Genomic DNA, 15,077 nt, shown 5'->3' on the forward strand with positions numbered 1-15,077 from the left:
GCGGCTTTGTAATCGCGTCCATTGTTATTGTAGAGATCAGTACCTTTATTGTGCAACATTAGCTGACAAACTTTGTCATGTTAGCGTCCATTGTTATTGTAAAAAGTACGCTGTGTGTTCAGTAAGCTACTAAGGCCCAGCTGAATTACATTGTACAATTATGTCACCATCGGATATAAGCGGCGTTGAAAAAATTGTATCACCGCCACTATTCGCTGTTAGATGCTAACATCTTCTTGCTGTAACCTACAAAAATAATGTTCATAATATTTTGTTCCTTTCCAATGTTCAATTTCCGTATGACATGCCCATCGTTAGGTGCTACGTACCATTTTCTTTAAGACTCAATCACCACCGCCGGTAGCCTTCACCGCCGATATCGTCAAAATTTGCAAGCCAGCGCGAGACTCCCGTGTGTTTTTAGAATTTTTGGCGCGTTTGTAGTTAGCTTACAAAGATCGCTACCCACCCAGCCGCCACCCTATCCGTCTCCTCCTCAAGTGCTGGTATTCCTCACCTACTCATCGGCGTGCAAGCTCCCACTCACCGTCGATAAGCTAGTGCTCCACGCCGGTACGCCTCATCGGCATGCTCGCACAAATCCACTAGTGACCAGGCTGGTACTCATCACTGTCGTGTTCGCTCGAGCTCACTGCCACAAGATCCAAAGACAAGGTGAAAGGTCCTAATGGCTAGATGGGGGAGGTGAATAGCCTATTAAAAATTCTACAACAACACTTAAATATCCGGTTAGACAATTATGAGATGAAGCAAGTGTTGCGCTAGCCTACTAAAAATGCAAGCCACCTACGACAATTCTAGTTTATATAGTTTCTATCCACACAATAGCTATGACACTACACTAAGTTAATGTGCTCTCAAAAGCTAACTAAAGAGCCACACTAACCAAACTAACAAGCTCTCACAATTAGCTACACTAAAGAGCTTGACAACTAGTTTGCGATAAACTAAAGAGAGTGAGCAATTTGTTTATACCGCCGCGTCGAGGAAGGAGCCAATCAATCACAAGAATGAATACCAATGAAGACCAATCGCCTCAGAATCAAATGATGAACACAATGATTTTTTTACCGAGGTTCACTTGCTTGCCGGCATGCTACTCCTCGTTGTGGCGATTCACTCACTTGGAGGTTCACGCGCTAATTGGCATCATACGCCAAACCCTCAATAGGGTGCCGCACAACCAAAACAAGATGAGGATCGCACAAGCCACGAGCAATCCACTAGAGTACCTTTTGGCTCTCCCCCGGGGAAAGGTTAAGAACCCCTCACAATCACCACGATCGGAGCCAGAGACAATCACCAACCTCAGCTCAACGATCCTCGCTGCTCCAAGCCGTCTAGGTGGCGGCAACCACCAAGAGTAACAAGTGAATCCTACAGTGAAACATGAACATCAAGTGCCTCTAGATGCAAACACTCAAGCAATGCACTTGGATTCTCTCCCAATCTCACAAAGATGATGAATCAATGATGGAGATGAGTGGGAGGGCTTTAGCTAAGCTCACAAGGTTGCTATGTCAATGTAAATGGCCAAGTGAGTGAGCTTGAGCTGGCCATGGGGCTTAAATAGAAGCCCTCATGAAATAGAGCCGTTGTACCCCTTCACTGGGCACAACATGGGGTGATCGGACGCTCTGGTCATATTGACCGGACGCTGCACCTTAGCACCCGATCGTGCGATGCACGCCACGTGTCCCCTTTCTTCAACTACAGAGCTCCCATTCCCAATGGTCAAGTGATGACCGGACGCGCTGCTCCAAAGTGACCGGACGCTGGACCTCAGCGTCCGGTCATTTCCAGTAAGCATCTAGAAACAATTTTTCATGACCAGACATGTCTGGTCTTGCTCGACCGGACTCTCCCAGTGTCTCCTCTGTGCGTTGCCACGTCAGCAGGACCGGACGTACCCCTTCTACATCCAGACACTCCATTGGTGAAGTTCCTAACCCTTGCTCAAATGTGCCAACCTCCAAGTGTATCACCTTGTGCACATGTGTTAGCATACTTTCACAAACATTTTCAAGGGTGTTAGCACTTCACTAGATCCTAAATGCATATGCAATGAGTTAGAACATCTAGTGGCACTTTGATAACCGCACTCCGATATAAGTTTCACCCCTCTTAATAGTACGACTATCAAACCTAAATGTGATCACACTCTCTAAGTGTCTTGATCACCAAAACAAAATAGCTCCTACCATTTATGCCTTTGCCTTGAGCCTTTTGTTTTTCTCTTTCTTCTTTTCAAGTCCAAGCGCTTGATCATCACCATGGCATCACCATCATCATGTCATGGTCTTCATTTGCTTCATCACTTGGAATGTGCTACCTATCTCATGATCACTTGATAAACTAGGTTAGCACTTAGGGTTTCATCAATTTACCAAAACCAAACTAGAGCTTTCACAAGGGTAATGCTTTCTCGCACTTCCCTTATCCATGTGTCGGTGCAGAAAGTGACCAACACGTAAATATTTGTAGTTTTGCCGTACATTGTGATTGGAGGTGGCCTAACACTCAATGACATAGGGTTTATACTGGTTCAGGCAACATGCGCTACGTCCAGTTTGAGTCAGTCTGTGACTTTATTCCTGAGCCCAGGTGCTCAAAGTCTGCAGTGGGGTTACAAACGAGAAGGAGAAAGATGGGGTGTACAAGAGGTCCGGTCGACTCCGGTCAGAAGGGCCGAGAGCGATAGGAGCTCTGCTATGAGCAAAGTGTTCATGTGTGTGCCTGAGGTCTAAACCTAGCGGTTCTGTGGTTGTGAGCTAGTGAACTTGATCGATCTGGATTAACTTGTATCGATTTTAATCAACCTTTTCCTATTTGGAGAGAGTGCATCCCCTTTTATAGATGAAGGGGATAGCCTTACAAGTGAGAGGGAGAGAGTATGAATGCTTCTAAGCCTTGTTTGGGTATGGCAGATGATGGTAGGCGTCCACAACACTGTTGGATGTCAGATGCACATGGGAGGTTCCGTCGTCCTTGTTTGGGTATGGCAGATGTCGGTATCTGCACATACTGTTGATGCCCAGAGGCATGTGAGGAGTTTCACCATGTGCACTTAGTATGATAAATCCCGGCGCCCACAACACTGTCAATGCCTAGAGGCATGTGGGGGGGAACCTTACCGTATGGGAGTTTAATGGCACCCACAATACTGTAGGGGAAATATAGGCGCCTACAACACTGTTTGTGTTAGGGCGGTTGCAAAGTACTATTCCATGCAGGGTATGGTCCCTGGTACAATGGTTTGACTTGTGCGCCTTGCCTTGCTTTTCTCCACACGTCTCCTGGTCCCTACCGAGCGGGCGTCCTCGGTCGATTGATCCTAGTTGGCTCTTAATCATGCCAGTCGGAGAAGAGCGGTGAGTAGGGGCCGGGCGTATCCTCTGTCGGAGAGTGTGGGGTTAGAGTCAGAAGCGGTGCTTTTGGCCAGGGCTTCCGGTCGAAGAGGTCGTCCGAAGGTAGGTTGGTGACCGAATCGAGCGCTCCGGTCGGAGAGGTGGCCCGAAGTCAGAAAACAGGCGCTGTTACTCCTTGGCCTGACCTTCTAGTCAGAGATTGGATCACTCCTTCAGCCTGTCGCTCAGGTATTTGGGCCGGCCCATGAGTTGCGTGATGTCTGCTTGGGCCGAGCTTTTGTTTGGGAAGCCAGTCCCCGAGGGACCCTAGGTTTATGAACCCGACAGGAGCCCCTGAGCCGTCGGGCGATTCAGGTAGAATCATCTAGGGGATTTTTACCTTGACGGTGGGTGCGCATGAGCGCACCCATGGGTGTAGCCCTTGAGCCCCCAGGCGGTTCGAGCAGAACCATTTGGGGGGTTTTCCTGTGTTGCCAGCGAGGGAGGTTTTTGTTTTGTCGGCGGGTGCGCGCGAGCGCACCCGTGGGTGTAGCCCCTGAGCCCCCGGGCGCTTCGGGCAGAACCGTCTGGGGGTGTTTGTTAGCGGGTGTGTGTGCGTGTTTTTAGTTGAGATGGAGTTTGTCAACCAAGGCGTCGTTGTGCAGTCGAGGCGGTTAGGCATGGGGATCGAATGAAATGGAGCTCATGGATCCTAGCGTTGGTGCGCGTCGTGGGATCAGGCGAGGCAGTTAGTTCATTAATTTAGGGATCAGGCGAGGCGACATGGCGATGCTCACGGATCATGGCCTCGGTGCAGCCCGCGCAGCCGAGGCAGTTTAGTTTGTTAGTTTAGGGATCAGGCGAGGCGACAAGGCGATGCTCGTGGATCTTGATGGGGCAAGATTGGGGTCATAGACCCAGGTGTTTTTTGGAGCGCAGTCGAAGTGTAGCCAGATGGGGCAAGATCGGGGTCGTAGACCTAGGCGTTTTTGAAGTGCAGTCAGAGCATAGTCGGATGGGGCGAGATCGGGGTTGCAGACTCGGGCATTTTTGGAGCGCAGTCGGAGCGTAGCCGGATGGGGCGAGATCGGGGTCGTAGACCCGGGCGTTTTGGAGCATAGTCGGAGCGTAGCCAGATGGGGCGAGTTCAGGGTTGTAGACCCATGTGTTTTGTGTCTTGAGCCCCCGAGCCCTATTGGGCCTTAGTAGGGGTTGGTGTGAGGTGTGTGCGTTACCCCATCCTTGGTTCCTCACAACCAGAGGGTCTGAGTTTTGTCGCTTGTCCCAATCGCTTGGGCTCGAGTGACGCGCTCGGTGAGTTCGCTAACGGGTATGATCGAGTGGAATCTGGGTCCGTTGTTCGTGACGGAGTCGGCATAGCCCTCTTATGACATTCCACTGCTCCTTTACCTACAACCTGGCAGATGTCTGGGTCGTTCCAGAGACCGACCCGGGTGGCCTAACGGCCTCCCCTCGATGGAGATTCTATGGGCTTGGTAAGAGGTTCAGGATTGAACAAGAAGGTTGAGATGACCCTATCTGCCAGACTGGGTGAGGGCCGCACGGGGCTCATCTCATTTTTCTCCCTTGGCTCTGTTGGTTGCTCATGTCGAATGAGGCAACCACCGCTTCATGACGCAACACGGAGCGTTGTAATGCATTTCGATGCACGTGCGATGCTTAGTTCCCGAGCCCTCGGGCGGTTCAGGGCCTGAATCGTCCGGTAGGCATGGGCGTATGGAATGAATGCGCGTATGGATGTAGGAAATGATTTATAAAGAAATAGAGGGGGTGGTAGTGTTACCTCGATGACCCGAGTGATGGGGTTTAAAGAGCTCCAGTCAGAAATGTTCGATCGGGACCCATGCCCATCATTCGTGATGGAGTCGGCATGGCCTACATAGGGCATCCGATTGCTCCCTACCTATCTCTCGGTGTGTTTCCTGAGTCATTTGATTGACTTAAGAAGCCTGATGGTTTCTCCCAGCAGAGATCTCGTTTTGGGTTTTTCCAGGTCTAGCCTAGGGAAGTGGAGAGTCGCCCGCGTGTGTTGGCGCTTTGGTTCTTGTGCCCGGCGTGCGGTAGTGGTTGGTCGTGCGGTAGTGGTGGATCATGCCTAGGCCATGTCCCATCTGATCAGGAGCTGTTCCGTCAGGCAGGGCACGTCTCATCGGTCAGGGCGCGTCTCATCGGTCAGGGTGCGTGTCATCTGCATTAAATGGGAAAGAGAGAGAGTTTTTTTCACTCCGCCATTTCACCTTCCCCGATCGGCGTGCCCTTCCCTAACTGTAGTTCTCTTTTCCTTAAGTAGGAGAAGGGAGAAGGTTTTCGCCCTGTTCTCTTGCCTGTTCCTCATCCGCCGCCTCCTTTCCTTTTCCTTCTTACCGTGAGCGTTCCTGAGAGCCGCGGTGGTTTCTCGGAAAGAAAGGGGAGGGAGCGAGGGAGAAGAGAAAAACTCACCAATCCTTTTGCGATCCTAGAGCGAAACGTTGGACTGGAGGTCGTCCACCGTGAGGGAGTTGGTGTTGAAGGCCTTCGTTGCGAAGGGGTTCCTGTCGCCGAAGGAGGTGGCGCACTAGAGGGCTCTCGGGAGGGAGGAGTTCCCGCAACCTCGGCCTGGCGAGGTGGTGTCCTTTCCCACCTTCCATGAGCGTGGGTTAGGGTACCCGCGCACTGGTTCCTACGTGGGCTCCTCAATGAGTGGGGTCTGGAGCTGCAACACCTTAATCCAACGGGGGTGCTGCACATCGCCAGCTTCATCACCGTCTACAAGGCTTTCCTTAGGATGGAGACGCACATGGATTTCTTCCGGCGGCTGTTCTCTAGGAGAGCCTTGACGGTGGGGAATCTGGTCGAGATCGCACTGGTTGGGGGTTTCGCCCTGCAGAGGAAACCGAGCATGGGAGTCTCATATCCTGTGTACCTCCCCTACGACTCCAACTGGGGATGGCATGGGGAGTGGTTTTACATCAGGAATCCGGTGGAGGCGCTGTTCCCGGTGTTCACCGGTGAGAGGCCAGAGAAGTAGGAAAATTGGTCATGGGGTTGCGCCCGTAAGGAGAGGAAGAAGGTGGAGGTCATCGAGGAGGAGCTCCAGAAGCTTGTGTGGCACGCTCTTGATGGGGTGTGGGTGTTCCACACCCTCTACCGCCGCCGGGTTGCGCCGTTGGCGGAGAGGATGCGGCCGATGTGGATGTATATTGGCCTATCGGACCCTGACCGCGCGTCGCCGGAGGATCTACCAAACGACGAGGTCTGGAGTCGCCTTTGCCGGGTGCTGTAGCTAAAGCCCAAAGAGAGGGTTGAAGGGAAGCCCGTGCCTTTCAACTCCGCGATCGTATCCAGACTGGTATGCTCCCTTTTCTTTAGTCCGTACTTCTTCCTCTGCTTTTCCTATTTTTTGATTTGGAGCCACACGTTCCGAGGGGCTTGGAGTTTACAAGTCCTGGCCGCACCTTCCCAAGGGTCTAGAGGGCGTGGCCCGATAGGCCGCCTAGAAGGAGGCGGCGAATGCTAGAAAGAAAAAGAGAGCCGAGGTGGCTCATCGGAAGTACAAGAAGGAGAAGGAGGTCGCCCGACGCGTGAAGGCCGGGGAGAGAAAAAGCGATGTCGAGTCCAAGCTCGAGTTAGAGGATCCCATAGACGTGGACGACATGATTTTCTCTGAGGAGGAAAGTCAGGATGTCTTTGTGACCTCGGCGGAGCGTTGTGACCCTACGGCGACGTCCACTGGTGATGAGCAGGAGGCCATGCGACGTGTGGTGGTTCCCACACCGAGGAACTGTGCGGCGAGCACGGACGCCATCGGCGAACACGAACGCCGTTGGTGAACAGGAGGCAAAGCGGATGCGGTCACCGTGCCCTTTGGTGGCATCACCGGTCCCGTTGACGCCTGTGGTGGACGCGGCCGAGCAAGCCGGGTGGTTCGAGGAGTGGACTGGCACTTGTGTGTTGTCGGGACCGGTGCCAACACGTGACTCGCAGCCGGGGGAGGCCCCGCCTACCGTAGACGTGGTCGAGCAAGCCGGGCGGTCCAAGGAACAGACTAGGCCCCGCGCGTCGTGTGACTCGCAGCCGGAGGATGCCCCACCCACTGCTCTAGTCGGGGAGTCCTAAGCCGAGGGTCACGGCGACCCGCAGGTCGGGCAGGAGCCGGTTGGGATGACTCCGCCCCTGGCTAAAGTGAGGGGGCATGGGTTGCAGCTTGGGAGCGGTCCTTGCCCTACGGGCCCATCAACGTCGGGTCTCGCCTTCAGAGTCATGCCGCTCACCTCCCGGTATGTTTTTCTTTGTTTCTTTTCGATCTTTTACTGTTGAGTCTTTTTGGAGTGTGACTTACCTGCACTTTCCATCAGTGGTCGGGCCATGTTGGGGTTGAGCATCGCCCCAACTCCTATGCGGGAGACTTGGAGGCCCACCCTGTAGCGTGTCGTAGCGAGCGATGGGCGGAACAGGGTGGTGGCGGCGAGTCCTTCCCTTCTGGGGGTGGTGCCCCCCAGGTTGGCTGCTGGTATGGTGGCAGCGGCGGTGTCAGCATTGGTGGCGATCCTGGTGCTGACGGTGAGGGTTGCATCAGAAGTAACCCCCGTGGCCCCTCCTTCACCGGCTGCGGTGGAAGAGGAGAGGGAGACCGAGCTCCCTGCTTCGCCGGGTGGAGGGCTGCATGGCTCACCCTCATGGTCGGAGTCAAAGGCACCGGGGGGAAACGCGGCCAGGACGGAGTCAAAACGCCCAGCGGCGGTCCACGCAACTGAGGTGGTGGACATCCCATCCGATGATGAGGCGGATGACATGGTGGAGCTGACGGTGTCGTCGTGGGAGCTAGCGGTGGTCCAGTCAGAGGCTAGGCCCTCCGACGGGCTACCAGAGGGTGACCTAGAGTGGCCCTGCCCTAAGGACCCGGCGAAGGTGTGGTTCATCCTTCAGGATTCCCAGGAGTGTCAGCTCTGGGACATCGTTAGGGATCAAGGGCACGCCGGGGTGTCCGAACTTGCCAACCTGTCCATGAAGCTCAGAGACACCCAGGAGTGGGTTAAGTCTGCTAAGCAGTTAGTCGAGGTCGACCTACAGCTTGCCATGGAGGTGAGTTTCGTGTACTTGTCCTTGACCTCTAAATCTTTTGTTGGTTGCCTTAGGATGCTTGTTTTTCATAGAGTCTGAAGGGGATGTCGTCCCACAAGTCCTGCTTTCTTCGAATAGAGCATGCCCAGATGGCTAAGCTTGAGCATGAGCTAGAGTTTGCTCGCCACGAGTCCTAGGACCAGGCGGCTGAGGCGACCACGATGCGGGTGGAGGGGCAGCGTGCAACAGAGCGAGCGACTATCGCCGAGCAAGGGCTCGAGGTGGTGAAGGCTCGCCAGGCGGAGACCGAGGCAGGGTTGTGGACATCCTTGGCAGACACTAAGGCAGCGCTCCAAGAGTCCTTGGTGGCCCTTGAGTCGAAGCAGAGTGCCCTAGAGTTGGCACGAAAGGCCTTGGAGTCGGAGCGAAAGGCCTGGTCGGAGGCAGACCAGGAGGTGCTCACGCTCCGGGGCCAGGTGATGGGGATGGAGGAGGCGAATGCTCGGCTGTGTGTGCAGGCGGCTCGACAGGTGGGGGAACTCTCCGTCCTTGAGAACTTCCATGTCGGTGCATACCTTTTCTATTTTTTGTTGTGTTGGTTTCTTCCTTCAGCCTATTTCTGAGCTTGTTGCCCTTCTTTCAGAGCTGGGCAAAAAGGTGAGGTTGCTAGGCAGAACCTGGAGATGGTCAAGGCGACTTTCAGTCGGAATGCAGAGGAGCTAGCCAAGTCCCGTGAAGAGCGACATGCGCTTGAGGGGGAACTTGACTAGATCCGCAACGTTGGCCAGCTGGTTGTCTCAGAGATCTTTGGGTCGGTGCCAAGCACTAGCGCGTCCGCCGTCTAGCTGGCGGAGGTCCCAGATGCGGTCTAGGACCTTATCACGAGCGGGCTATTCTACGAAGCGTCAGGGGTGCTAACATCGGTGGCGATGCACCACCTAAACCTAGACTTTGCCACTATCTGCAGTGGGTATGCTGAAGGCTTGAGCACGGAGGACATCGAATCGATTGGGGAGGGCTTGCTGCCGCACGTAAGGTCGGTGGTAGAGCAAGTCTCTGCCCAGTGGGTGATGGACGTCCACCGTGAAGACATGGCCAGAAGCATGCGTGGGGAGGACGTTGCCCAGCCTACGGATGGCACGGAGCCTGGGTCGGAGGTGGACGTCGCCCCGGCTTCGATCGAGCCAAATGTCGTGCTGCCGGGAAGTGAGCAGCCCGCGCCTTCGTCGGTCGCACCGATAGCAGATGCCGCCGAGCCAGTCCAATAGCTTGTAAAATATAAGTAGTTTAGTGAACGTAAAAAGTTTAAGTTCATGGGGGAGCCCCTGTGTGCTTAATGACTACGGTTGGTTTCATTTTCTATGATGGAGTCACTCTGTTCGGGGAAGCTTGTTCCCCTTTTGTTCCTTAGTTTTTTCCTTAGCATAATTTTGTTTTTTATTCTTTCCTTCTCGTACCTGCCTGTTTGTCCCATAGGCTGCAACCTTGGGAGCCCGGGGCGTGGCCCGTGAGGCTCAGTTGCTCGTAACCGTAGGGAAAGGTGGGGTACGATCGGTCGGAATGTTTTAAAGCAAAGCTATGTAATGCAAATTAAAGGAACAAACTACCCATTTGGTTGGGTAGGAAGGAATTTCACCATATGATAGTAAACAAAATAGAGAGGTAGTAGTGTACCCTAGTGGAGCCTCCGAGCGCCCCGGGCCGAAAAGTGTTCGGGTCAGGGTGCTTTTATAGGAGCATATGCTAAGTAAATAATGGTAAGACTGAAACTTGGGGGAAGAAAATGACATAGCTGTTCCAAATGTTCGAAGAGAATGCCATCGTTGTTGTCCTTTAGTCGGTAGGCGTCCAGTCGGATCACTTCAACCTTCAGTCATCCGGATCCTTGTCCGCCACGCCCCCTTTCTCGGTCGCTGCTTCTTCGCCTTTCTCTTCCTTTGGCCTGCCAGCCTACCATAGAAGGCGCTTGAGGAGCTGGCAGTCCTTGTAGAGGTGTTTGATGGGGTAGTCATGGTTGGTGCACGGGCTCTCCATGAGCTCGTGGAAGTGGCCCGGAGGGTCCTGCTGGGGCTGCGTGCCCGCGTGATCAGCCGTGGCGTCCAACGCGGAGTTGGCCGGTCGGTGGTGATCCTTTCTGTTCTTTTTCCCCTCTACATGGAGGGGCCCTCGTCCTGATCCTGGTGCTTGGCCTTACCTTTGCCTCGGCCTACGTTGGAGTACGGCAAGAGCGGCGCTTGTTGGAGGTTTTGGACAAAGGTCTGCAGCCCCAGGCCATTAGGGCTGGGACTTCGATCGCTGCTGTGTGTGTCTCGGTTTGGCCCGAGCCGTGCGTAGATAGGCAGTCAGTACGGAGCGGTCGTCAAGTCAAGACGAGGTGCCAATGCGGCCTCTTGTGCCGTGCTCGGTGGTCACCATGGTGATCGGGTGGAATGACCCATCTGTTGTGTCCCCATTCCCCTGGTGGGGAGTGAGGTCGCGTGTTGGTGTCGCGATACGAAGCTCTCCGCTTGTTGTACGGTGGCGGTCTCCACTAGTGCTTAGAGGTTTCGGTGGATCGCCTATTCATGAGGGTCGTTCGGCTAGGACAGGCCACGTAGAAGCATTGCCGCCGCGGCGATGTTCTGACTGGCCTGAGCGAACTATGGGGGATCGGTCCCCTTGTCCATGGTGTTGTGCTGGACCTGATGAGCGTGACCCTGGGTGCCGCTTGTTGGTCTATGCGCATGGGGCACAGTGTGGTGCGCCGAGCGCGCTGGCGCAGTCGATGGCTGATACAGCCACTGTTGTCGTAGTGCCTCATCATGCTCCCGTGTGAGCTTAGGGGTCTCCGCACGAGAGTTCAGTGAGGTGTGAGTCTATGAGGACTCTGCTTTCACCGGTGGGTGTTCCGGAGTGTCCGCCTTGGCACACTCTCAGGACAGACGATGGCTAGGCGCCATGTTGCTGATGCTGGAGCCATCACTCTCGCATCGTCATTCATGAGGTCGAGGAAATAGGTGGGAGCATAGCTCACCATTCCCATGAATTTGGATGCGAGAGGGGGCAGCGCTGGCATCCTTCAAAGCCCCCAGGCGTATGCGTCCGTGGAAGACGCGAGGCCATAGGGGAACCGGTCGTATGGCGGTCGCGTCGGGGACAACAGGGTTCCTCTGGGTAATCGGTGGAAGATAGAGAATAGTAAGTAAATAACAGCATGTACATTACTCACAGCGGGGTTTGAGCAGAGAGTTTTCTCAGAATGAAGCGCAGATGCCGTGTCATCGAAGTCGTGCATCCTAGAGTCGATGGAGGGTGCCCCTCCGACGGGTGACAAAACATGAGCCTCCTTGCGGAGGTGTAGTACGCCGAGCCGGTCGGCAACGAAGTCCAGACTTCCGAAGAGGAAGGCCTGGGATGGCTCGAAGACGGGTGGAACCCGCATCCCAACCGGTGGGGGAGCAGGAAGTTCGAGTGAGACAAAGCGAATCGTATCGCCTGAGCCCGCCACGGCGAGGGTGGCGGAAAAGTGGGCCATCCGATGACCAAAAAGTGTTGAACGTACAACGTCTTCCCCACGGACGACGCCAACTGTCGGTGCAGAAAGTGACCAACACGTAAATATTTGTAGTTTTATTGTACGTTGTGATCGGAGGTGGCCTAGCACTCAATGACATAGGGTTTATACTGGTTCAGACAACGTGCCCTATGTCCAGTTTGAGTCGTTCGGTGACTTTATTCCTGAGCCCAGGTGCTCAAACTCTACAGTGGGGTTACAAACAAGAAGGAGAAAGATGGGGTGTACAAGAGGTCCGGTCGGCTCTGGTCGGAAGGGCCGAGAGTGATAGGAGCTCCGCTATGAGCTAAGTGTTCAAGTGTGTGCCTGAGGTCTGAACCTGGCGGTTCTGTGGTTGTGAGCTAGTGAACTTGATCGATCTGGATTAACTTGTATCGATTTGAATCAACCTTTTCCTATTGAGAGAGAGCGCATCCCCTTTTATAGATGAAGGGGATGGCCTTACAAGTGAGAGGGAGAGAGTACGAATGCTTCTAAGCCTTGTTGCCCACGCCAACAGGTATAGGATGATGGTAGGCACCCACAACACTGTTGGATGTTAGATGCACATGGGAGGTTCCATCGTCCTTGTTTGGGTATGGTAGATGTTGGTACCTACACATACTGTTGATGCCCAGAGGCATGTGAGGAGTTTTACCATGTGCACTCGGTACGGTAAATCCCGACGCCTACAACACTGTCGATGCCCAGAGGCATGTGGGGGAACCTTACCGTATGGGAGTTTAATGGCGCCCATAATACTGTAGGGGAAATGTAGGCGCCTACAACATTATTTGTGTTAGGGTGGTTGCAGAGTACTATTTTGTATAGGGTACGGTCCCTGGTACCGTGGGTTGACTTGTGCGCCTTGCCTTGCTTTTCTCCGCACGTCTCCTAGTCCCTACTGAGCGGGCGTCCCCGGTCGGTTGATCCCAGTTGGCTCTTGATCATGCCAGTCAGAGAAGAGCAGTGAGCAGGGGCCAAGCGTATCCTCGATCGGAGAGTGCAGGGTCGGAGTCGGAAGCGGTGCTTTTGGCCAGGCCTTTCGGTCGAAAAGGCCGTTCGGAGGCCGGCTGGCGACCGAATCGAGCGCTCCGATCGGAGAGGTGGACCGAAGTTAGAAAACGAGCGCTGTTTCTCCTTGGCCTGACCTTCCGGTCGGAGATTGGATCACTCCTCTAACCTATCGCTCAGGTATTTGGGCCAGCCCATGAGTTGCATGCTGTCTGCTTAGGCCGAGCTTTTGTTTGGGAAGCCGGTCCCGAGGGACCCTAGGCTTATGAACCCGACACCATGTTTCTAGACTTTTTATTCCCCTCTTATCTTATCTGAGTATGAATCAAGCTTCCATCTGATCATTAAGGAGCTCACGAGCACATCCCTGTAGGTGCTCCTACTCTGATTCAGGCGATAATGCTGCCGCTTCCATCGCCGGCCTCGCTCCACCACATCCTAGTCATGATGGACGAGGAGGCCACCAACAAGAGGAACGAAGTAGACATCCTCATAGACGATGTCTTTGTCCTTATCCTCTGTCGCCTCTCCGCCCGCACCTTGTGCAGCTGCAAGTGTGTGTGTCGCTCCTGGTACTGCCTCATCTTCGAATCCGAGCATCGTAAGGAGCTGCCCCAGTTTATCGCCGGATTCATGTATGGCAACTGGAAAGGCAAACACCGATTCGCTAGCTTCACCGGTGAATACCCCTCCTTTTCCTTCTTGCCCTTCCCCATTCAGAATTTAGTCATCTCAGATTACTGCAGAGGCCTCTTTCTCTGCTGGTGCGTTGGGCTTCACTATGTTGTCTGCAATCCGATGACTAGTAAATCAGTGGTACTGTCGCATAACAACCTTTGTTATGGTTCAGGTAGCTTGGGGTTCGATCCCACAATCTCCTCGCACTTCCATGTGGTAGAATTGTGGGTAAGGTCGCCTAGGATGTTAGTTGTCAGCATCTACTCATCCAAAACTAGAGCATGGATGTGTAAAAAGAATCTAAATGGGGAGAGGATATTCTAGTATGCAATTTTTTAGGAACTGTGTTTATTAATGATTTTATGCACATGTTGGAGGTGTCCCACATAGTTGCTATTGATATGGAGGAAAAGACATGGAGGAAAATTTTTAGGCCACCAGGTCCTGCAATGTCCATCCATGGAGATCAGGGTCAGTTGTGTCTATGTATTGATGATATTTTCAATATGTCTGATCTTTCAATCTGGACCCTTAAAGACTATGGTACTAGTAAATGGAGATTGAAGCATACGGTGAACATGCTGTAGCTATTTGGACTAAACAATATTGGACTCGGTTCCGAGGCTACCAATGCGGACTACAGAGTGATTGCAATTCACCTATAATAAAATTTGATTTTCCTTGTTGGGGAGGATAGAACACCGATGGCATATGACATGAGCCGCAGAAAAGTTCATGTCCTCTCTGCCCGGGTCGTCCGCTATCCTAAAAATACCTAGAGTATTTATTTGAACGGACCTCACTATCTACCTTATGTTCCCTTGTTCATGGAGTCGTTAACAGAGCAGTAAAGGTGTATATGTTGTATTTTATTGTTAGGACATGTCTTTGTTCAGGTAGGGAGTTGTTTTGAATATATATATAGTCCAATTTTGGATTGGTAACTAAACTAATGTTATGTTGAATATTATTAATTTTGCTGCTTTACATTGTGCAGGTTTTAGAGTCTCTGTGCTTTTGAACGATTTTCCTACAATGGCTATGGGAGGAAGAAGAGTGGTTCCATGCTGCATTGCCTGCCAAGCTGATCAAGGAGTGCCAATCTGAAGGAGTGGAGCACATCTACACCGTTTTCGTTATGTAAGTCTGTAGGGAGCAGAACATTTATTATGCTATCTATGTACCGCTTGTGTTAATTCATCAGTTGACGCAGTTGTTTTGTTAGTGTCGAGCATTGTTATTATAACAAGTACTCTTCGTTGTGGACATGATGAATGATGTGTATTGATTATATCTGTATGGTGTGTGCTCAGTAAGTTATTAAGGCATAGCTGAATTAGTAAATACATTGTGAAAACCGGATGCAATTCTATCACCGTCGGATGTAAGGGCCGTTGGTTGTTTTGTCATCACCGCTGTACTAC

General features: G+C 52.9%; 1 protein-coding gene across 1 annotated transcript; it reads left to right on the top strand.

Moving 5' to 3' along the window:
- Positions 1–8,650: 8,650 nt before the first annotated feature.
- LOC136453018 (uncharacterized) lies at positions 8,651–9,199 on the top strand. The gene is made up of 2 exons (XM_066453598.1): positions 8,651–8,937; positions 9,073–9,199. The coding sequence occupies exons 1-2, from the start codon at positions 8,651–8,653 to the stop codon at positions 9,197–9,199; spliced, it is 414 nt and encodes a 137-aa protein (XP_066309695.1).
- Positions 9,200–15,077: the final 5,878 nt, after the last annotated feature.

This window comes from Miscanthus floridulus, chromosome 1, assembly GCF_019320115.1.
Source record: "Miscanthus floridulus cultivar M001 chromosome 1, ASM1932011v1, whole genome shotgun sequence".
Taxonomy (NCBI): Eukaryota; Viridiplantae; Streptophyta; class Magnoliopsida; order Poales; family Poaceae; genus Miscanthus; species Miscanthus floridulus.